Source organism: Camelus dromedarius, chromosome 12, assembly GCF_036321535.1.
Source record: "Camelus dromedarius isolate mCamDro1 chromosome 12, mCamDro1.pat, whole genome shotgun sequence".
In the NCBI taxonomy this organism is placed as follows: Eukaryota; Metazoa; Chordata; class Mammalia; order Artiodactyla; family Camelidae; genus Camelus; species Camelus dromedarius.
The window spans coordinates 50952907-50976058 of NC_087447.1; the positions used below are offsets into that span (position 1 = coordinate 50952907).

At 36.7% G+C, this 23152-nt stretch overlaps 1 protein-coding gene across 1 annotated transcript in view; it reads right to left on the reverse strand.

Annotated features, from left to right (window-relative positions):
* LOC105098265 (glycerophosphodiester phosphodiesterase domain-containing protein 4) overlaps nt 1-23152 on the reverse strand; it is a 51993-nt gene that overhangs the window by 22597 nt on the left and 6244 nt on the right. Inside the window, exons 4-9 of the mRNA XM_064491887.1 lie at nt 20897-20995; nt 20733-20826; nt 19836-19913; nt 18914-19059; nt 18374-18456; nt 7181-7337 (exon numbers count right to left, since the gene is read on the reverse strand). Coding sequence (XP_064347957.1) covers nt 7181-7337; nt 18374-18456; nt 18914-19059; nt 19836-19913; nt 20733-20826; nt 20897-20995 — 657 coding nt within the window. The remainder of the gene's footprint in view (nt 1-7180; nt 7338-18373; nt 18457-18913; nt 19060-19835; nt 19914-20732; nt 20827-20896; nt 20996-23152) is intronic.

A 23152-nucleotide genomic window follows, 5' to 3' on the forward strand; every position in this document is an offset into this window, starting at 1 on the left:
GCACTTGGGAAAGTAAAACAGGCCATATTCTGAACCACAAAATGAACCTTCATATGTATGAAAGAAAAGAAATACAAAGTATGCAATCAGACCAGAACAGAATTAAACTAGAAATCAATAAGATAACTGAAAAATCCTCAAACATTTAAAAATGTGAAAAAAACTGAAATAACCCATGTGGTTAAGGAATAAGGCTCAAGGAAATTTAAAAGTATTTTGAACTAAATAAAAATTAAAATGCAACATATCAAAATCTACAACATGCAGCTGAAGCAGTGTTTAGAGGTAAATGTATTGTATTCAATGTTTATAATGGAAGAAAAAAAGACTTAAAGTAACCTAAAATTTCACTTTAGCAAACTGGAAATAACATAAAATCAAATCCAAAGCAACAAAAGAAATAAAATAATAAAGATTTGAGCCACAATCAATGAAACCAAATACTGTCTCTGACAGATCAATAAAATTGATAAATTTTTAGTGGAAGGGAGGAGAGAAAACTACAAACAAGGCAATCTACAGATTTAATGCAATCCCTATCAAATTACCCAGGACATATTTCACAGAACTAGAACAAATCATAATAAAATTTGTATGGAACCACAAAAGACCTAGAATTGCCAAAGCATTACTGAAGAAAAAGAAAGAGTCCAGCCTTTCTGGAGTTATTCCCGAGGAATAACTCTTCCAGACTTCAGACAATACTACAGAGCTACAGTAATCAAAACAGCATGGTATTGATACAAAAACAGACATATAGACCAATGGAACAGAATAGACAGCCCAGAAATGAACCCACAAACTTTTGGTCAACTAATCTTCAACAAAGGAGGCAAGAATATACATTGGAATAAAGACAGTCTCTTCAGCAAATGGTGTTGGGGAAAATGGACAGCAGCATGTAAAGCAATGAAGCTAGAACACTCCCTTACACCATACACAAAAATAAACTCAAAATGGATCAAAGACTTAAACACAAAACAAGACACAATAAACCTCCTAGAAGAAAACATAGGCAAAACATTATCTGACATACATTTCAAAAATGTTCTCCTAGGACAGTCTACCCAAGCAATAGAAATAAAAGCAAGAATAAACAAATGGGACCTAATGAAACTTACAAGCTTCTGCACAGCAAAGGAAACCAGAAGTAAAACAAAATGACAACCTACGGAATGGGAGAAAATTTTTGCAGATGAAACCAACAAAAGCTTGATCTCCAGAATATATAAGCAGCTCACACAACTTAATAAGGAAAATACAAACAACCCAATCCAAAAATGGGCAAAAGACCTAAACAAGCAATTCTCCAAGGAAGAAATACCAATGGTCAATAGGCCCATGAAAAAATGCTCAATATCACTAATTATCAGAGAAATGCAAATCAAAACTATGATGAGGTATCACCTCACACCAGCCAGAATCACCATCATTCAAAAGTCCACAAATGACACGTGGGAAAGGCTGTGGAGAAAAGGGAACCCTCCTACATTGCTGGTGGGAATGCAGTTTGGTGCAGCCACTGTGGAAAACAGTATGGAGATTTCTCAAAAGACTAGGAACAGACTTACCATATGACCCACTAATCCTGCTCCTGGGCATATGTCCAGAAGGAACCCTACTTCAAAGAGACACCTGCACCCCAATGTTCATAGCAGCACTAGTTACAATAGCCAAGACATGAAAACAGCCTAAATGTCCATCAACAGATGACTGGTTAAAGAAGAGGTGGTATATTTATACAATGGAATACTATTCAGCCATAAAAACCGACAACATAACACCATTTGCAGCAACATGGATGTCCCTGGAGAATGTCATTCTAAGTGAAGTAAGCCAGAAAGAGAAAGAAAAATACCATATGAGATCGCTCATATGTGGAATCTAAAAAAAAGAAAAAGAACATAAACAGAAAACAGAAACAGACTCATAGACACAGAATACAAACTTGTGGTTGCCAAAGGGGCGGGGGGTGGGAAGGGACAGACTGGGATTTCATTAATTCTTGTTTTCCTTTAAATCCTTGATACATTAGGAATAGTTTTTGAAAAGTCCCTTTCTGTTAATTCTATCAGGTCTGTCTTTTCTGCATCTTTTTTTAATGAGTAGTTTTTCTCATGGTTTTAAGCCATATTTTTCTACTTCTTTGTATGCCTAGTAATTTTATTATTGGACCTTGGACAATAGTATTTGATACTGTTGTGTCTTAAAGCGCAGTACATTTTTTTTGGCAGATGTTTATGTTACTAGCAAAGCAATTTGATATTTTTTAGAGTGGGTCTAAAAAAGCCTTTAATCTAGGGCTTGTTTAGCCCTATTACTAAGGTGTGACCTTTCTGAGGTTTTTACTGAAGGGTCCACATGTCCAAAAAAGTCTGTCTTCCAGTATGTCTAGTTAGAACTTGAATATTTTCCAGACCCACGTGAGTTCTTAGAATGGTTCAGCTAAAAGCTCCCTAGTAGTACTTGGCCCAGCCTTGTGGAGCTTCCCCCTACTTGTGTGCCTCTTAGATAGCAGCTACGTACTCAAGCAGACCCCATGCAGATCTCTGGAGGCCTTTCTCTAGAGAGTGCTCTTCTTTCTGATAATGCACCCCTCAAAATTCCAGTCACCTTGATATTCCCAAAATCCAATCTCTCTCTCCTCAGTTCCACAAGATTGCCATGCTTTGCTTAGATTCCTCCTGCTGTGTGATGGCTGGAAAGTGCCTCTAGGCAGAGCATGAGGGCAACCATAAGGCTCTCCTATCTACTCCCTTCTCTCATGGATCATAGTTCTGTACTGACTGTTGTCCAGTATGTGAGAATGGCTATTTCATCACTTTTGTCTGGTTTTCCAGTTGTTTATGGCAGCAGGACATGTCTAGCACCTGTAAATTGTCATGGCCAGAAGTAGAAATGTTCATGCTTCATCTATAGCTCAACACTATTATAAAAACTGCCCATGTATTAAGCCCTCAATATGGTAGAAGTTGTAAAATATAAAAAGAGAAACTTTACCTTCCCAGTTAATATTGTGCAGGTAAAATAATAATATAAATGTTTCAGAGTTTGACAATTTTTTCAATTTTAAAGAATGGATTGGAAGTACCAGGAGAGCTGTTAATATTCTCAATGCCAATAATATGTTCTTACCCTTAATGAAAACAGACCAAATTAAAAAAAATTACGTATTATAATCTAGCAATAGAATATCTTATTCTCCTTTGTGACATTGTTGTTTACTATAATAAATTAACCAAACATATTCAATTTAATTATCATGTTGTTTCTGCTTTATTCCCATGTTTGTCTGAAGATTATTTCTATAAGATACAAATCAGAAATTGGAAAGGCTAAACTCAAAATCTTGTTTAAAAGGACTGTACAGATACTCTCTTATCTACTGATATGCAAGGAAAAAACTCAAGGAAACAGGCTTCCTAGAGTAAGCTGACATTGTCATCTCAATTAGACATCAATCAATCTTATATTAGGGGACTGAGTCAAATTTCCAAGATTAAATTTTACGGCAGGAGCAGATAACTCTGCAGAAGCACATTGATAACCTTAGATATAGCAGGACATTAACTATGCCAGATTGAATTAACTGATGAGGGCAATCTAATCATGCTTATTCATTTTGGAATTTTATGGTATTCTTTTTAACATTCTATTTTCTGATGGACATATGAGAACACCCATTCTCTTTGGACTTTTTTCTGTTACACTTGTACAAATTATTTGGCATCTTGTTCTCAGCACCCCTCAGATCAGGTACAAATACTTTTCACTGAGTCCCTATGTTTCATAGCAATGTAGTCACTTGCATTAAGTTGAATAAAAATTTGTCCTCCTTTTCACTGGGATACAATTGGACAAACTGTGTAATCAATGCCATATCTGAAGGAGTATATTTGAGAATACATTTCATTCAATCCAATATGACAAGCCCCCAGCCCCAACTAAGGACACTGATGCCTAGGAGTCTTGGCTGTTGTACCTTGGTGTCTGTTGCTGTACATTGTCCCAGCATTACAGGTAGTAAGAAAGTCACTGATATGCAGAGAAAGGAGGGAGGGATTTGCCCACATTTGCAGGTACACATATGAAACCAGGTACAAATAAACTTATTTTAGAAATAATAATGATAAAAGAACTCTGGAGTGAGAGAGAATATTAAAAGTGAAGTTCCTGATTCCCTAAAAATTCTCCAGACAGAAACTAATAGCCTTAGCAGCTGTTCATCATGACCTGACTCTAGATTTCCTGATTATACAACCAGGAACCTTATGTGGGTTAACTGACCCTTTTTATTGCAGCAATGGAAATTAATAAAGCCAAATAACACAAAATCACGAGATCAGCCTCTAAATAGTCTATAAAAGTTATTTATGATCACAAGAGGGGGATGTAAATTATTCAAAACTTAGAAATAAGGCAAAAAGTTGACAGCCGGACCTTGTAATATCATGGTAATACACTGTTTACTAAGCACACTGATAAAACAAATTTTCACATGTTGAGATAGATATAGGGAAATCATTCTGACTTACACATGATTTAACTTGAATTATATGCTAACTAAAACAGCCTGTTTGTGGTCTATCAACATGCACTGTACATTTGCTTTAATTATTAAGGAAAAGCACACAATGAACCCAAGTAAAGAATGTCCATATTAAAAATAAAGATTAAATGCCTCCCATCCTGGGACACCATTGCTTGTAATTCCCTAGATAAGACTCCCCTCCCAGGTGCCAAGGCCATGCTGACTGGCTGTATATGTGCTGATCTGTGTGGTTTGTTTGGAAATCTTGAAGAAATGTATCCCTGACTTATTTAATGTTCTTTGTTCTGACAAGATATAAAACTGTGCTTGAAGCCATGCTTCACAGAAACCTCTTCTCAGAGTAATCTAGGAAGCAGGCTTCCACATTAGTCCTCAGTTTGGCTCAAACAAAACTCTTTTCTATTCTTATTATTGATTGTTTATTGATTATTTTTGTTGAAAACTCCTAAGGGTCATCTAACTCTTAGGGGAATGCACCTTTCTTTGAATTACTATTTATTACTGATTATGGCCAAAATAAAGTTAGATGTTGACTTGTAGAAAACTGATAAAAGTCAAAATGATTTTTGTCCAGTAGAGATACAAATGAGTTTGGATTGAGAAGACAACTCCAAAGGAAGGCCTTACCATCATAGAGTATATTAACTGAATTAATGTACTAAGTTTGTTTCCAACAAGCAATGTAATTTCATTATTTCTGTTGTATTGACTATATGCATGTTGGTTTCTCACTTTGCTTTTGAGTGTGTTTTGTCACCCTGCTTGTTTCCACATTAACAAGCTAAATATAACTTGTATTCTTCTCACTATTTATATGCATGAAAATTATATATCATTGTAATTATGAGATCTATACTTTCACAAATGGATATAAAAATGCCCCATAAAAATGTTTTTGCTGGAGAAACAGCAACTCAGCTGAGCCTCCAGGGACAACTCCCAGAACTTTCATATCTATTTTTATTTCAGTGTTGATCAGATTAACTACTGAATTTTCAGAAATAATCTCAAGAATTAACTAACAAATCAATCAACAAAAATAATCAATTCACCACCATCATCAACTCATAATTATAATCAATCAAATGAAGAGTAATACAGAATGATTTTCACAAACAAAACCCATTTCTTTGCTATGGAAATTTATCCAAATATCCAAATCTTTTAAATTGTGTGCCAACACCACTTTGACCACCTATGACTACACAACATGCAAGTAAAGAAAGCTCCACAATCAAACCTAAAAATAAAGCCTCCTAGAAAACCATATTTGAAGCCAAGGTTTCAGGATACTCTGCAGGAGCCAGAGTATTATTGTAAGTAAACACTGCAAGTGTACCATCTAAATATGCTAAAATAAAACTGTTAATCCTAAAAAAAAAATCCACCAAAATTTATTACAATAACATATCCAACCCTACCACTTGCAATAAGTAAGACTTTTATGAGCCATACGTTAAACATTAGATACAATAACAGCCTTTTCATTCAGAACACACATTTGCCAAAACACGAGCTGTGGCTGACTAATCCAATATATACATTCTAATAAAGTATCCCTAGTTTGTATGCGTCTAGTTATTCATGTATGATGAGTCTTATATACACAGAAACCTGGAATATCAGATTGATCCCATCATTTTCACATATGGAAACAGCGTTTATGAGCCATGTACTCATGAGAATAAGTACTCTGAGGTGACACAGTAATTAAAAATCAACTTGCAGCTATCCCTTATATTAACACTAGTTAACAGAACGAATTTGAAGTGGCTAAGTCTACCTTTACATAATTCTTTAATTTCTACTATTTTAACATGAAAAAGGATCCAGTCAGTCCTCTAGATTAACATCAAATATAAATAAAATTCCATTTCACCCTTAGTACATAATCAAAAGTACCTTAAGATTTATTTTCCTAATTACACAGTTACCTGGTAACTGACCCCCAACTCTGCTGCCATAGGTGCTAGCAATATGAATGTCTGCTGTCTGTCCTGCTCAGATGTTTATCGTCAAAATCACACACTCAAAACAAGTATATCTGACTGATAAAACCTAGGTCACATGGATTTCCCCTAGACATGTGATAACCTGGAAAATGTAAGTTGTTATGTTTTCCTTAACCTAGCTTGAGAAGGCAGACTTGACTTTTATCACATGCAAATTTGACCCTTTGTTTTACCCACTTTAGAATACTCTGGATAATTATAAACTCTCTAACTTGTGATTTAAGCATTGCTATCCTCTCCTCTCAAGATGTTTTCCTGATTCTTCTCCCAATCTATCTCCCATCTCCTCCTAATATCTCTCCTCTCTCTCTCCTTCCCTTCCTCTCTTTTCTTTCTTACACACAGACACCTCCCCCCCTCCCATATCCCCTCCTGCTCCAGTGTACTGTAATCTCTGAAACAAACCACCATCACTGCCCACAGTTCCCCTTAGTAATGATCTTTCAGCTCAAATGATACCTCTGCATGAAGTGTTCTCCAACCCTCTCAGGTAGAACCATTTACACTTGCATCAAAATTACACTGTACACAGTGTATTTATCTCCAGGAGTAGCACATGACCCCCTACAAAAGAGGGATTCAATGCAGGTTTTCTGACCTGGGGAATGTGTCTTACCTGTGAATGTGAAAACCATTTGCCCGCATTCAGAGTCGCCAGAAAATCCCAATCAAATAGGCTAGGGTGTCGGAGGGAGGCATTTGGCAGGACCTCCTTGATATTGGTTGTTCTTCTCAGGCTAAGGTCATGCATGAGAAAAGGCACATGATCGTAACTGCAGGCAGAGGGGGAAAACAGGGGAAGGGATGAACAGGCTGAATTCAGTCACCTTGGCAGATAGGGTTCTGACCATCAAGGTCAGAAGTCTTACTAGGGTTCCTTTCTCCCTTTTAAATATCAGTAAAGGACTAAGTACCAGTCCTAATTTACAGTTGATGTCAATTTTTTTTTTTGCTTTAGGGATTAATCTTTTATGGTGTTCCCAGAGCCATACTAAGTGGGGACCCAGACAATCTTCCTGTGTTTCTCTGATCCATTTTCCAGCTAGGCACCTGACCTGAGTATTTCTTGTTCTAGACAGTTCAGGTGATATCATTTCTCATTCTTTTTTCTGATGTTTACCTTCAAGAAATTCTGCTTTTATAAGAATCTCTCTAAAGGTAGCACTAGAGAATTTTAAAATATATAACATATTTTCTAATCAAAAAAGAAAAAAAAGAAGAATCTCTCTTCCTTTCTCATTAAAAATACCTATGAATAGAACTCTGCAATGGCCATGAGGGAGTAATAGGGTTGAAACTTAGCTTCCTGCCCATTAACAAGTAGAAAACTAGATAAAATAAAGAAATAACTTATTCAGCCAATGAACAACAAGGAACATAGCACGAAGGACTTGGAGAAAAGGCAAACAAATGAAATACGCTCTACCATTAGCCAGGCTTCTTTCTTGTCAGTGAGTACTAGACTGTAGCAATGGGAGGGAAAACCTAAAAGGGACTCAGCTGTTGTGCTGAAATGAGGAGAAAGATATCAGATGAAGGAGAAGTTAAGACAGCTAGAATTTGTGGACCAGAGTTCCACTGGGGATTGAACTATACTGGAAAAAAAAAAAAAAAAAGACTGCCAGGAAAATATGCAGAGTTCCCTTGCATGTATGGCTAAATATCAACGTGTAACCTTGCAGAGTAAGTAAAACTCTATGACGCCTGCCAAGAACAACTTCAAGGAAAAGAAAAATTACCAGAAAGTCCTAAGACAGTTTGGACATCTCACACTTAAGTTACATCCAGTGAGAGTAGAGATCTCAATAATTAAACAGGCAATCTCTAGAAACTCCAGGGGGCCATACCTTTAAAATGGGGATAATTTAGAAATGGAGTGACTTTAGAACCTCCAGTAAAGAGCATAAAAACACATCTCCAAAAGATTGAACTAATCTTCAATTAACTTAACTCCCTGCTAGAAAAAGTCTAAAATTCTTTCACGAAGAGCAAGCAAATATAGTATCCAGTCTGGTAACACCACAATGTCTGGCATGTAAACAAAATTTAACAGGCAGGTAAAGAAGCAGGAGAATGTACCCATAACCAGGAGAAATTACCCAATAATGGCAAACATGGAAATGAAAGAGATGACAGAATAAATAAGGATACTAAATTATGTAAAACATAAATGATATATATAACAGATATAAAGGAAAACATGAATATAATGAAGACATAAGAGTAAGAAATAAAAAATAAAGGGAAATTCTAGAGCTTAAGTAATAAGATAACTGAAATGAAAATTTCATCATATGAAATTATCAACAGATTTGATACTACAGATGATGCAAAGATCAGTGAATTTGAAGATGTAGGAATAGAATTTATCCAAATGATTTGTGAGACAGTATCAAGCAATACTATATATGTTGACTGGGGTCTTTAGAGGAGGGGAAGAACAGAAAAAAAATTATGAGGAAATGAAAGTAAAAAAATCTTCAAAATTTGATAAAAAATGTGCACCAACATATTCATGAATATAAATGAATACCAAGAAGGATAAAATATAAGAATTTACATACACATGCACACTCCCACATTAAGAATTATTATAATACAATCTGTCCAATTTTCAATCCTCCCCAAACCACAGGGCATAAAAAAACAGGAAAGTACAGCCCATTCAAAGGAAAAAAAAAAAAATCTACAGAAACTGTCTCTAAAAAAGAGCCGATGTGAGATATACTAAACAGACTTTAAAACAACCATATTAAAAATACTCAAGGAACTAAAGGAAGATGTGGATAAAGTCAAGAAAACAATAAATGAATAAAATGGTAATAGTAATAAAGGGATTTAAAAAAAAAAAACTAGAAAGATACCAAAAAGAAATTCTGGAACTAAAATGAACAAGAAGTAAATAAAAAACTGACTAGAGGGGGTTCAAAGGCAAATTTAAGCAGGCAGAAAAATAGTCAGAACTTGAAGATAGGACAATAAAAGTTATTGTGTCTGAGGAACAGAATGGAAAAAGACTGTGGAAAAGTGAAGAGAATCTAAGTCTCCTGACACCAAAGCTAGACAAACATACTACCAAAAAAGGAAACTACAGTTTAATATCCCTAATGAAGAGCAAGGCAAAAATCCTCAACAAGATACCAGCAAATAGAAGTCAGCAGTGTATTAACAGGATTATAAACCATGACCAAGTGAGATTTATTCTGAAATGCAAGAATGATTCAACATACCAAAATCCATCAATATAATACACCACATAAATAGAATGAAGAGGGAAAAAAACCCACATGATCATCTCAACTGATGCAGAAAAAGCATCTGACAAAATTCAACACGCTTTCATGATAAAAATACTCAACAGACTAGAAATAGAAGGAAACTACCCCAAGATAATTGAAAACACATGAAAAACCCAGGGCCAACATTTTAATTCAATGGTGAAAGACTGAAAGCCTTTTCTCTAACATTAGGAACAAGGCAAGGGTGTCCACTTTTGGAACTTCTATTCATAGTAGACCTGGAAGTTCTAGCTAGAGCAATCAGGCAACATAGGGAAATAAAAAGCATCCAGGCTGGGAAGGAAGAAATAAAATTACATCTGTTTTTAGATGATATGATCTTATATGTAGAAAACCTTAAGAATACTCACACACAATATAGACGAATTCAGTAAAGTATACAAGGTCAACACAAAAAACAGCTGCATTTCTGTACACTAAGATTAAATAATCCGAAAAGGAAATTACAAAAGCAACTCCATTTAGCATTCATTTAGTAAAAGAATAAAATACTTAAGAATTAACTTAATCAGTGAGATGAAAGACTTATACAATGAAATCTAGAAAACATTACTGAAATAAATGCAAGAAGACATACATAAATGGCGATACATCCCATGTTCATGGATTGGAAGACTTAACATTATCAAGATGTCAATACTACCAACAGCAATCTACAGACTCAGTGCAATCTCTAACAAAACCTCAATGACATTTTATGAAGAAACTGAAAAACTCATCCTAAAATTCACATGAGATCACGAGAAATCTCAAATACCCAAAACATGCTGGAAAAAAAGAACAAAACTAGAGGACTCACACTACCTGATTTTAAAACTTACCATAAAGCAACAGTAATCAAAACAGTATGGTACTGGCATAAAGACAGACAAACAGATCAATAGACTAGAGAGCCCAGAAACAAACCCTCACATATATGGTCAAATGATTTTTGACAAGAGTGCCAAGAACATTCAAAAAGGAAAAGACAATCTTTTCCACAAATAGTGCTGTGAAAACTGGATATTCACACAAGAATGAAACTGGACCTTTACCTAATACCATATACAAAAATTAACCCAAAATGAATCAAAGACCTAAATGTAAGAAATAAAATATTAAAACTCTTAGAAGAAAACAGGGGAAAAATCATGACATTGGATTGTTCAATAATTTTTTTTTTTGCTTTGACAATAAAGGTGGAGGCAAAAACAAAACAAAATTTGACAAATTGTTTTCATGAAAATTAAAAATTTTATGCATCAAAATGTACTATCAACAGCCTAAAAAGGCAACCCACAGATTTTAAGAAAATACTGTAAATCATATATGTGATAAGGGATTAATATCTAGAATATATAGAGAACTCCCAAATCTCAACAACAAAAAACCAAACAACTCAATTCAAAAATGAGCAAAGTACTCGACTAGACATTTGTCCAAAGAAGATCTGGAATGGCTAATAATTACACAAAGAGGCTCAACATCACTAATCAGTAGAGAAATGCAAACCAAACTTGTAATGAAATGCTACCTCACAACCATTAAGATGGCTCCTATGAAAAATAACAGAAAACAACATAAGGTGGTACAGATCCTTGTAGAAAAGAGTATGGCAGTTCCTCAAAATATAAAAAACAGAATTACCTTATGACCCAGCAATCTCACTTCTGGGTGTATACCCAGATGAACTGAAAGCAGGGTCTCAATGAGGTATATATGCACCCATGTTCATGACTGCATCATTAACTATAGCTAAAATGTGGAAGCAACACTAGCGTCCATCAACTGATGAGTGGAGAAGAAAAATGTGGTATGTATATACAGCAGAATATTATTCATCCTGCTTAAGATGGAAATTCTGCAATATGCTACAGTATTGAGAACTTTATGCTAAGTGAGATAAGCCAGCAACATAAAAAAAAATACTGTATGATTCCACTTACATGGGATGCTTAGAGTAGTCAAAATCACAGAGGCAGAAAGTAGACTGGGATTGTCAGGGGCTGGGGTCAGGGAGGAGGAGGAAATGGGGAGTTATTCTTTAATGGGTATAGAGATTCAGTTTTACAAGATAAAAAGTTATGGAGATGAATGGCTGAAGGTTATGCAACATTATAAATATATATAATAGCACTGAACTATACATTTAAAAATGATTAAGAAGGTAAATTTTATGTTTTTTATTTTACCACAATTTTAAAAATTTGAAATAAAAAAGGCCACCATAATACATTCATTGGGAAAGCAGCCCAGACAACACTTGTTTTCTTGGTGAATAAGTGTATCTCAAGTGGAAAGAAGAAGAATTAAATACATGTATGTTTAAAACAAGCATACCTATGTTATCACTATTGTACTTAAGGAATCTCTGGGTATTTAGTATTTTAAATAAATTTATATGTTGGCTCAGGTTACCTTTGTAATTCCAGTTTAAAATATGGAGTATGGCAACTGACCTAGATTTGTAAGTTCAAAACTCCGTACAGTTATAAAAGGATTTGAAAGATATAAAAACATTTAAAATCAATATTGTTATACATTTAACATGTTAAATTTTATATAAAAAATTACTAAGTACTCTGAAAAGACTGAATCAGGCAACTGGAATACCTAAAAAAGAAAATTATTAAATCCATTATTGTCATTTCAAACATCTAAAGTATTTAATTAACTAAAAAGGCATTGACTATTATTCAAAAGCTCTCAAAAATGATGGTTAAAATGTGAGACTTATAAGTGGAATAACATTAATAAGCTAAATATAAAAGCTTGAGAACAAACTAGGGTTTGAATTTAATAAATAGAATATTTCTCTGATTTTAATCGAAGTAAAATGTTTCTGGCACACAAAATCACCTCAAAGCACAAAGCAAACTTATACTTAATTTTAAAAATGAAGGGAAAAGTTAAAATGCTTTCATACAAACAAAAGGTGAATAATTCATTTCCAGCAGACTTGCAGTATAATACAAATGAAAAGATGTTCTCAGGCAAAAAGTAGGTACCAATTGGAAGCTTAGATCTACACAAAAGAATGAAAAGTATCAGAAATGATACGAGTAAACAGTTAAAACTTTTTTCTTACTTAAAAGATTTCTTTAATTATCAACTGTTTATAGCAAAAATTAACAGCAATGTATTGGGAGATGACAGTAACAGGTCAAAGGATGAGAGAGGTGAAAATAGAAGTACACTGTTGAAAGATTGTATTTCACACAAAAATGTATAATAACCAAAAAAAGAGGTGATAGATTAAAGATCATATTGTAACTCTAGTGCAACCACTAAAAAAAAAAAAGAGGCATGGCTAATAAGCCAGCAGTGAAGATAAAATCCTAAAAAATACCCGTTAATCTAAAAGGTGGCAGGAAATGAGAAAACAAATAGGAAGATAGTAGAGCGCTCGCCTCAGGTGTAAAATTTAAGGGAGGTGCCAAAAAATGAATAATCCATATAAATACTATTTTAATGGAATATTTAAAAATCTAAATTAATGTAAAAATCCTTGATAAACAAAATACTAAATTTCAAATATAAACAGAATTAGTATTACTGATTTTTCCCTTTGCCTCAGGCTCTAATATGGCTTGGCATAGCACATCTTTACTGAAATGTCTGAAATTTTGTTCATCGTGGGTGTTAAAAGGGTAAGTAATACTGACAGAAATGATTCATTTTGAGTTAATTTTTGTATAAGGTGTGAGGTATAGGATGAAGTTCTCCACCACTCCCGCCTCCACAATAGAAGTCCAAATGTTCCAACACCATTTATGCGAAAGACTATCTTTATTTCATTGATCTTTCACCTTTGTTGGGGAAAAGAAAACAGGTGTGGACTGGGGTCCAATTCTGGAATCTCTATTTTGTTGTCTGACCCTCCTCCATTTCTACATTGTCAGGATTACTGCTAGCTGTAGACAGGCTGGGATCTGGGACCTGGGACCCTGCTGCAGTGCTTGCACAGGTTGGGACCTGGGGCCTGGGAACCTGGGCTGCAATGCTTGCATGGGGACAAATGTTTCCTGTGATGACAGAGTGATAGACAGTTTCTCAAATTACCAGAGAGAGAGGTGCATACTGCCCAATAATAAGTCTTTGAAAGCAAAATTACAAAAGAAAACTAACATATTACTAGTTTTATATTAAATATCATTCATCTGATGCCTATGTAATGATAAGATATCCACTTCAAATGATAGGCTATCTACTTCAATGTAAATCTTGCCCACAATAGTCTCTCTATATATCTTATTATTGAAAAAAATCCATGTATAAGTGGACCTCTGCAGTTCAAATTCACATTGTTCAAGGGTCAACTGTGTATCTCTTTATATAATTTATTGGTGTGGTTACCCCAGAGATTACTATATATATATGTATAATTTATCATATTCCACCATTGTCAACATTCTACCACTTCAAGGAGAATGTATAAAACTAAACACTTTTTAGGTCCCTTTACCCTACCTCCTTCCTTTATATGATATAGATGTCTTAAATATCTCAAAATATATTGAGATTCATATCAGACAATATTATAGTTTTTGCTTTTAACCATCAAACACAATTTTCAAACTCTAGGAGGAAAATTGCCTTACTTATTTATATATTACCCTCTCCTTGGGTCTTTCTTTATTCCTGATGTTCCAAGTTGACTTCTTTTCCCCTGTATTATTGAGATGTAACTGACATAAAAAATTTTATGAGTTTTAGCTGTACAACATAATAATTTGATATATGTACACAAGCTGACTTTTAAAATCATTTTGTCTGAAGAACTTTTATTTCCATTTGGTTCTTCCTTATTCCTTTTGTTTCTCTGCTAAGACATTCTACATTTTCACTTGTTTAACAAGTGTTCATAACTGTTTGTCAGAGACATTTTATGATACCTGCTTTAAATTCTTAGATAATAATTCCAACATCCATTTCTCTTGCTGTTGATATCTACTGATTATCTTTCCTCATTTAAGTTGAGATTTTTGCAGGTTTTGGTCTGATGAAAATTTTGGATTGTATCCTGGGCATTGCGAGTTTTAGGAGATTTGGTTCCCTATTAAAATCTATTTAAACAGATAGTTAACATATTAGGGTTTGAATACATGTCCTAGCTCACAATTATAGTCTGTGGCACAAATGCCAATTTAGTTTTCAAAGGCTATGCAGCGCCTCTCCCACCTTCACACTATGGGTTACCCAGAGGTCAATCTAAAACATGGATGGTGTTCCAAACAATTGTTCAGTTATCAAATCTTCTGCTATGTTGTTTCTGTGTGGTTTCATGCATGGGTTATACAAAGGTCTGCCAGGGATTTCATATACAGGTTTTCAAAATCCATTTCTCCAGCAAGGCAGTTCCTCAGAAAATTAAACATAGGTTTACCATGTGATCAAGCAATTCCACTTTTGGATATATACCCAAAGAACTGAAAGCAGATTATTGAAAGGATATCTGCACACTTACATTCATACGAGCATTATTCAAAATAGCCAAAAGACAGAAGCAAACCAAATGTCCATCAGTGGATAAACAGATAAGCAAAATGTGGTATACATATACAATGGAGTATCATTCAATCTGAAAAGGGAAGGAAATTCTGTCACATGCGACAACATGGATCAATTTTGAGGACATTATGCTGAGTTAAATAAGACAGTCACAAAAAGATAAATACACTGATTTGACTTATATGTGGTATCTGAAGAAGTCAAAGTCATAGAAACAGAATGGTGGTTAGCTGGAGTTGAGGGAGAAGGAAGAGGGAGTCGTTGCTTAATGACTACAGATTATCAGATTTGGAAGATGAAAAAGTTCTAGAGATTTTTTCACAACAATGTGAATATACTTAACACTATTGAACTGTACACTTAAAGATGGTTACAATGGCAAATTTTGTTACATGATTTTTGACAGAATTTTTTTAAAAAGAAAGAAATTCTGAGATATGCTACGAAATAGAAGAATACTGACATTATGCTAAGTGATAAGAACCAGACACAAACAAATATCGTATGACTCTGCTTATATCAGAATGAGAATAGTCAAATTCATAGAAAAAGAAAACAGGATGGTGGCTGCCAGAGCTTGGGTGGAGGGGAGATCAAGGATGTTATTTAACAGGTAGAGTTTCAGTTATGAGAAGATGGAAAAGTTCTAGAGATGGATGGTGGTAATGGAAGCAAAACAAGGTGAATGTATTTAATGCCATTAAACTACACTAAAAATGGTTAAAATGGTAAATTTTATTTTAAGTATACTTTACACCACAGGAAAAAAAAATCACTTTCTCTAGAAAACTTCTCAATATATCTCCCTTCACTCTTAAGTTGAGGGAGAAAGGAGAGGGGCACCATCTCTTACTACAGGGCAGAAATAGACAACAGGGACCTGCCCACAGTCTCCAGGACCGCAGCCCCAAGTGGACAGAGGGGACGGGGTGGCTTCTGTGTGCTGTTCACCTGAGTAGGACGGGTCTGGTCAAAACATTTATATCCTGCTGGACGACCCTTCTGCCAGTCCTTTGGCTAGAGAGAGCAGATTTTTTTGTGGGGCTATTTTTGGCTGCAGCTACAGGTGTTTCTGGGTCAGGTCTCTCCAGAGCTCATGTCAGGATACATGAGGAAAAAAATAAACAACAGGAAACTTGCTCCCTAGCAGGAAGTTCCTTCAGTCTTACGAATCCAGCCAGTCTACCTTCTTTCTCTCATCTTTCAGAGTCTTCTGTCAGTTGCTTTGTGAATTATGTCCAGCTTTAAATTTTTTTGATATTTTTGTAATTCTTGGAGAGAACAGAGTGGAATGTGTAGAAGTTCCAGTAGCTGCTACCACAGCACTCCCCAGGGTCCTGTGCTCCTCTTAAAAGAGGAACTACTTAGTAAACTGAGGTAACTGTTTAGTTACCTGACACTACATTTCCTGTTCTAGTTACTGCTGTGGTACTGGTGTGCCGACTGCACTATGACAGATAAGCAATTTTTGTTAATGATGAAGCCTAAGCCACGATCATCACTGTGGATGGTGGAGGTATGTGGAGGAGAGGATCACTGTAAATGAAGATGTCAACACGCAGAGAAACTGGGGGTTGGGAGGATCATCTACAATGAACTTGAAGACACAGAAGTAAGAGAAGAGAGAACAACGTGCCAGGAGCTCGCTGGCTCAGCACCATTAGCACATTATGCCACGACCAACAGGCACTTGTACAAATGAACCCAGAAGACCTGCTAAAACATCCAGTTTCAATCCTGATCCAAATATGCTGCATGGAACAGTTGTCATTGTTGGGTAATGTCAAGAACCCCAGTCTGGGGTCAGGGAATCTAGTTCTATCCTGGTTTTACTGTGTGCCTAGGGCCTTATGTCCTTACCAATACATTTCCTTTCTTTGAATCCAGATTCAAACCACTCATTGTGACACAGGATGTTCATTTCTTCTCTGTTTGCCTCACAGAATGGCTGTGAAGGGAGTAGTACACACCACATTCACTACCACAGCCATGCTACAGTCCACTTCTGCTTCCAGCTTTTCTAATTCCGGCTGCTCAGGTACATAGATTATACAGAAAAGCATGTCTTTTTGTCCTCACCCCTGCTCCGATCCAAGTCTTCCTTTGTTTTCCCCTCGACACTGCTATAGTCTACTACCGAGACGATTCTCCCTCGCATTTGCTAGATGAGTCTTTCTAAAACAACAGGTAATCTGCCCTCAAAAACCCATCATGGATGCCCATCACACATTTCGGGATCTCCACGATCCAGTCTCAGTAAGTCCTGCAGCCACATTCCCCCTCACACAGCTCTCTCTCGTCTTCAAAGCGTATTACTTTCGCCATCCACGCCTGTTAGCTCACTGATCTACAAACTTGTTACTTCTCACTTAGATGCCTTTGAATGAGCTGTTGCCTCTGCCCCAGTTACCCTCTTTCCCCATCTCTGCTTGGTAAAATATTTTTCCTTCAAGGCTCAACCCAAACACAGTTCTGAGCACACAGATCTTTTTCACAGAGTAGGAGATGGCTTTTTCCTCCTCCACTGAGGTTCCACTGCGTTTGCCTTACTCTTCTCCAGAAGGCAAATAGTCTTCGACTGTGGATGTGTAAATATGCCATGTCTCCTTCACTGGCTGGGAAGAACTCTTAGGCAGGACTCTATCTTACTCATTTGCCTCTCCCCTGTACTCAGAAGAAGGCCTGGAAAATAGTAGCTGCCCAGGGAATGTTAGTTAAATACATTGCTAAGGTGGGGCAGGGGGACAAGCTGTACACATGTTTACAGTGGGGAGAAATTTGAATTCTATGTGGAGACTATACAGAGTATGCATGGTTTATGAGCCCGTGACTGAGCATGTAGGGGTACAGATGTACAGTCTGTAAAGGAGAAGTGGTTCATGTATGTGTGCGATGTGCAGATGTCCCACGTGAACATGGGGGAAACTCCCCAGGGCTTGCCCTCTCTACAACTGGGGCCAGGCTGGAGTCCTCCAGGGCACTGGTCTTCCCTCCTCCCACCCTGGCCCCTTCTTTCCTACCTTATATGCACATCACTCTCTAGGCCAAAGGCTCCATGTTCAACAGCTTTCTCAAAGGACATCATGGTATTCTCAGGCCCCAGCTGTGGAAGACAAGGACATCGGGCCCTTAATCCAGAGTCTTGGCTGTCAACGTCCCTTTTAGGGTAGAGAGGGAGCCCAGTAATGAAAGGGCTTTTAGAGCAAAGTTTGGCTCCACTGGCTCTTTCTCCAAAGAACCTGCCTACATTCTCCTTTACCCAATCTGATTTGGGATCTGCTCATCTGAGGCAATGTCACTGGGCAAAATAAAGAGAAATGGACTGAGAATTATAATTGACTTGAGAATTATTTACATATACGTAATTATATAATTGAGAAATATAAACAAGAGAAACAGATCTGGGTTCAAGTCCAATCTCTGCATTTAACTCCATATCCTTGTCATCTCCAGCCCAACCCTTTACTTCTCTAGGGGTTCCTATGGTTCTTATGTGCCCTTCTCTCACCCACACACCCATGCACAACTGCATGCACCACGTCCATCATGCTCAGACCTACCATGGGTGCACCTCTATGTCCAAAGAAGCTCGGCTTGGGCCCCAATTTGTCCTTCTCTTGAATGCAGGGAGAATAATTCCCGAATGGCATCATATAGAGACACAAAAGGATAAGGAAAAAGGGCAATCCAACAGCCACTTGAAGAGCTGAAACAGTTGGAAGGAGGGGAAAGTTACAAATAAAGAAAAAGAGAAATGGAGAACCATCCCAAGCAAATAACAGTCAGTAAATACCCAGTCCATGGGTTCACTGAATCTGTGGACTCACTGATCTACTCTCAATTTCTGTCACATCCCCACATACTTTCAGTGATTTGAAAGCACAGGACTATCCAAATACAGCATTAGTATTGAGTCAATATTACTGCAAATACAAATTTACAAGGGATACATTGTACAGGAGGTGGGAAGGAAAGGAAGGAGAGGGAACATTAATTTAAGGAATATTATCTCAGAAGGAGGAGTAGTTTGGTCCTGAGAAAGCCCTGAAGTCCTTAAAGATCAGCCTAAAATGCCCCTATATTTAAGGCAGTGAGGTATAGTGGAAAGGATACTATTTGACAGAAATCTGAGTTCAAAGCCAGACTCTACCATTTTCTACTTTCGTGACTCAGACATGTTGCTTAACCTCTCTGGGTGTTCATTTTCTTCATTCTGAAAAATGGAGCTAACTTGCTTCTAACACCTACCTCACAGAGTTGACATGACAGTGCTGGCTCATCAGAGGTACTCAATAAATACTAGGTATTTCTCTCTCTCTCTCTTAAACACACAGACACACACACACATGGCCTGACCATAATACCTGTTATCACTGGCCATTCCCCAAAATACACTTTTTTAGACCTCTGAGGATTGTACCCACTTTTTCATTTTAAAATTACTACCTATGTCACTTTCAAATTTACATCTCCAGCTCTAACCTCTCAACTTTGTGAGCATATTACACCTCTTGTTTCTTTTTCTCTCGTTACTTGTAATCTTGTATCTTCTGATTCTAGCTAAAATTTAGGAAATGAAAAAGAATTCATTATTGTCCCCATTAGGCTCTTGTCCCCAGAAACATTTCCTAAAAATCACCCTCCACGCATACACACACACGTGTACAAACACACAACGGCAACACTACCAATCGAGTCCTTCTCTTGCCTGCATCCTCATACAAGTCAGGAAGCCAGCACTCCTTGTTTAACCAGTAGTGAAAAAGAGAGACAGAGAGAGAAGATCCTACTGGTTTCTCAATAGGGGGCTGAGAGCTACCTCCATTCTCAAAACATCGTGTGTACAGCTCTTTTCCTCTGTTTCCATGATATTAGGGCAAAAAATGGAGAGGAAACCAGTGGCAGAAGTAGACATTTCTCATTCTGCTGGGAGTCCCAGGTGTGACACAGATTCACGGGGGGCGTGTTTTGAAGTACTAAGATGTAACCAGGGATAACTGTACCTGGTTCATTAGTTGAAACTAGTAATTCAATACAAACTGAAAGAACTGTGACTTGTGCCAACACTGGTCAAATAAAATTAAAACTGCCTCTACCCTCCTCTCAACCATTCCAATCCATCCCCAGACACTCAATGTGTAACAATAGAAAGTTTTTTTTTTTTTTCTAGAAGGAGAATGCCACTTTAGAAGAAAGAAATGCTATGACAGGCTGTGTAGGGCTGTGAGTTTGACCAGAAGGAGCATGCCTGAGTAACAAGGGAATGAATTTCAAAGAGGTATAGTGCTGGCAACCTGCCAAGATTCTTCTGCTCAGTGAAGTACATAAACTAAAGCCAGAGCTGAAAGGATCAGGCAAGGTTCCACCCATAGGACATACCTTCTCCTTCCAAATGAATCAAGTAGAAGGCCACAGGCCAGGAAAGGAGAACCATCACAGATATGCTGCTCAGGTGTAGGTAGGGAGCATACACCTGGGAGAAAACTAAAAGTCAGGCTGAACACATCTGGACAGATAGTGTTAGAACTAAGGATGATGCTTACCTGCAGTGAGAGCCCAATGGTGAGCCACCTGTCTTTCCAGTAAGTGCATAACAGCCAGAAAAAAAACAAGCACATCGAAATCACTATCAGAATCAGGATCTGGGGAAACAAAAAGACTTCTAGGAAGTAGGCTTGGACAAAAACTGTCCTTAGGAAATGTATTTGCCCTCACAGTTTCAGGGACCTCATTTCCTCATCCTTTTAATCTAACTATCCTTCAAACCCCCAATATTACACAGATCTAATCATTCACCTTCTTTGGTGCCAAATTTTCGTTGTGCAGCATGCCTGGAAAAAAAACTATACAGCTATGTAGCCTGATGCCTTTACTAAATTTATCACCTCCATGTCAGCTAGGCTCTTAACATTGCCTGGTATGTTTCATTCAGTTTCAACAACAGCCATTAAAAATATTCACTACTTTTTTTAAATACAACTCAATATACTTAAAGGTAAATAATACTTTATAATTGCATTTTCAATGTATGTTTTATCCAATAGACTATAAGCTTCTTGCGGTCAAGGACAATATGTGGTTATGACTATATTCTCACTGCCTTGTAGAATGTTACATCAGTAAACTTTCAATAAATATTTGTTGACAGATGAAAAAAAAAATCTGGCCACAAATCTATATATTATTCATAGGGAAAGGACACTGAAACTTTAACTTGTTTCACTTCCATAATTCTGTATCTATTAAAGCAACTGAATCCAAAATTAAACCTTACAGAATAATTCCAGGCCTTGCTGACTTCAATGGTTAATTTAAACAAACATTAAAGGAACAAATATTTCTGATCTTTAACAAATTCTTCCAGAGAACAGAAAAAAAGTGAACAAGTTCTAACCTATTTTTTTGTTTTTAATTTTTTTTTTTTTGGTCGGGGCGAGATAATTAGGTTTATTTTATTTTTAGAGGAGGTACTAGGGATTGAACCCAGGACCCCATGCATGCCAAGCATGTGCTCTACCACTTGAGCTATATCCTCCCCCTACAACCTATTTTTTGAAGTCAACAAAACATTGATACTCAAACTCAACAAAGATATTACAAGAAAAAAAACAAAGACAAAAACAAAGCCCAATCTCTCCTATACATAGATGTACATAGATGCAAAAATCTTAAATAACCTATTACCAAACCAAATGCATCACAACACAAAGGTTTAATTATTAAAAAAAAGACTCACATGAACCTCATGTGATTCTGTGATCTTACTCAACATCAAACTTTACTAATGATTTAAAAGATATAGGCATTTATAAAGTATAGATAAAACATCTTCCCTTGAAGAAATCTGATCCTGTCAAATGAAGCTACTTATAAAAAGGTCTTTCCCCTCCCTTATTAAGATACATTCTGTCTGGGACTTAAAATGTGAAGTGTGTTTTGAGCAAAGTATGTGGAAACAATGCTTCACAGGAGTCTTTTGGACTATGGTGCATCCTTTTCTTACACATCCTGTTAATTGTACATTACCAGCCAGTCACCTCTCTCACCCTACAAATCTATAAATTCCAGGTTTATTTATAGTAAACAACCCAGATACACTGAATTATATACTGCTAGAAATTTTCATAGATAAGAACTCTCTATTATCTTTTGGTTAATACATACCATTAGTATGCTTATCAGGAGGTTGGGTTATGGGCATGTTTATAAAGAGTTTTGACTGAGGTCACACAGTGCTCTCAGAGCATGTCTAGGTAGAGGGAATACACTATAGGCCTGATGCTAACTTTTTCCTTCCAGCTTTATTCTTTGTACACTGACACTCCAAGCCCTAAAGAAACTTTCTTGCCAGGGGAGATCTGAAGGCCAAGGGTTTAAAGGCCCAACCAAGTTGGTCATCTTCTAAGGATTTGCCGATTCTTCTCACACCCAGCTCCACCACTCACCTATGATCAGCTAACTCATTCCATATCATGTTTCATGGGCAGTCAGAGTAACTGAAAAATCCATTGGTGAAGAAATGTCAGCATCTTTGAAAAGCACTGTAGTGTCTATCCTTTATGCTTGAACAAAGATGAGAGATGCTGCCACTGAACCTGGCTTCCTGATTTCAAAGGCAATGATGAGATCCTGCTGTGGCAGAGGCCAAGTAGCAGCACTAACTGCCAGAGGCAAGCTGCTCTCGGTTTCTACAAGAGGCACATGCTTGGAACGGTAATCTAAATGATTTAACCCATAGAGATTCTCGGGAGTGACTAACTGCTTATGGTATCCCAATTATAAAAGCCATGGTGATCTCA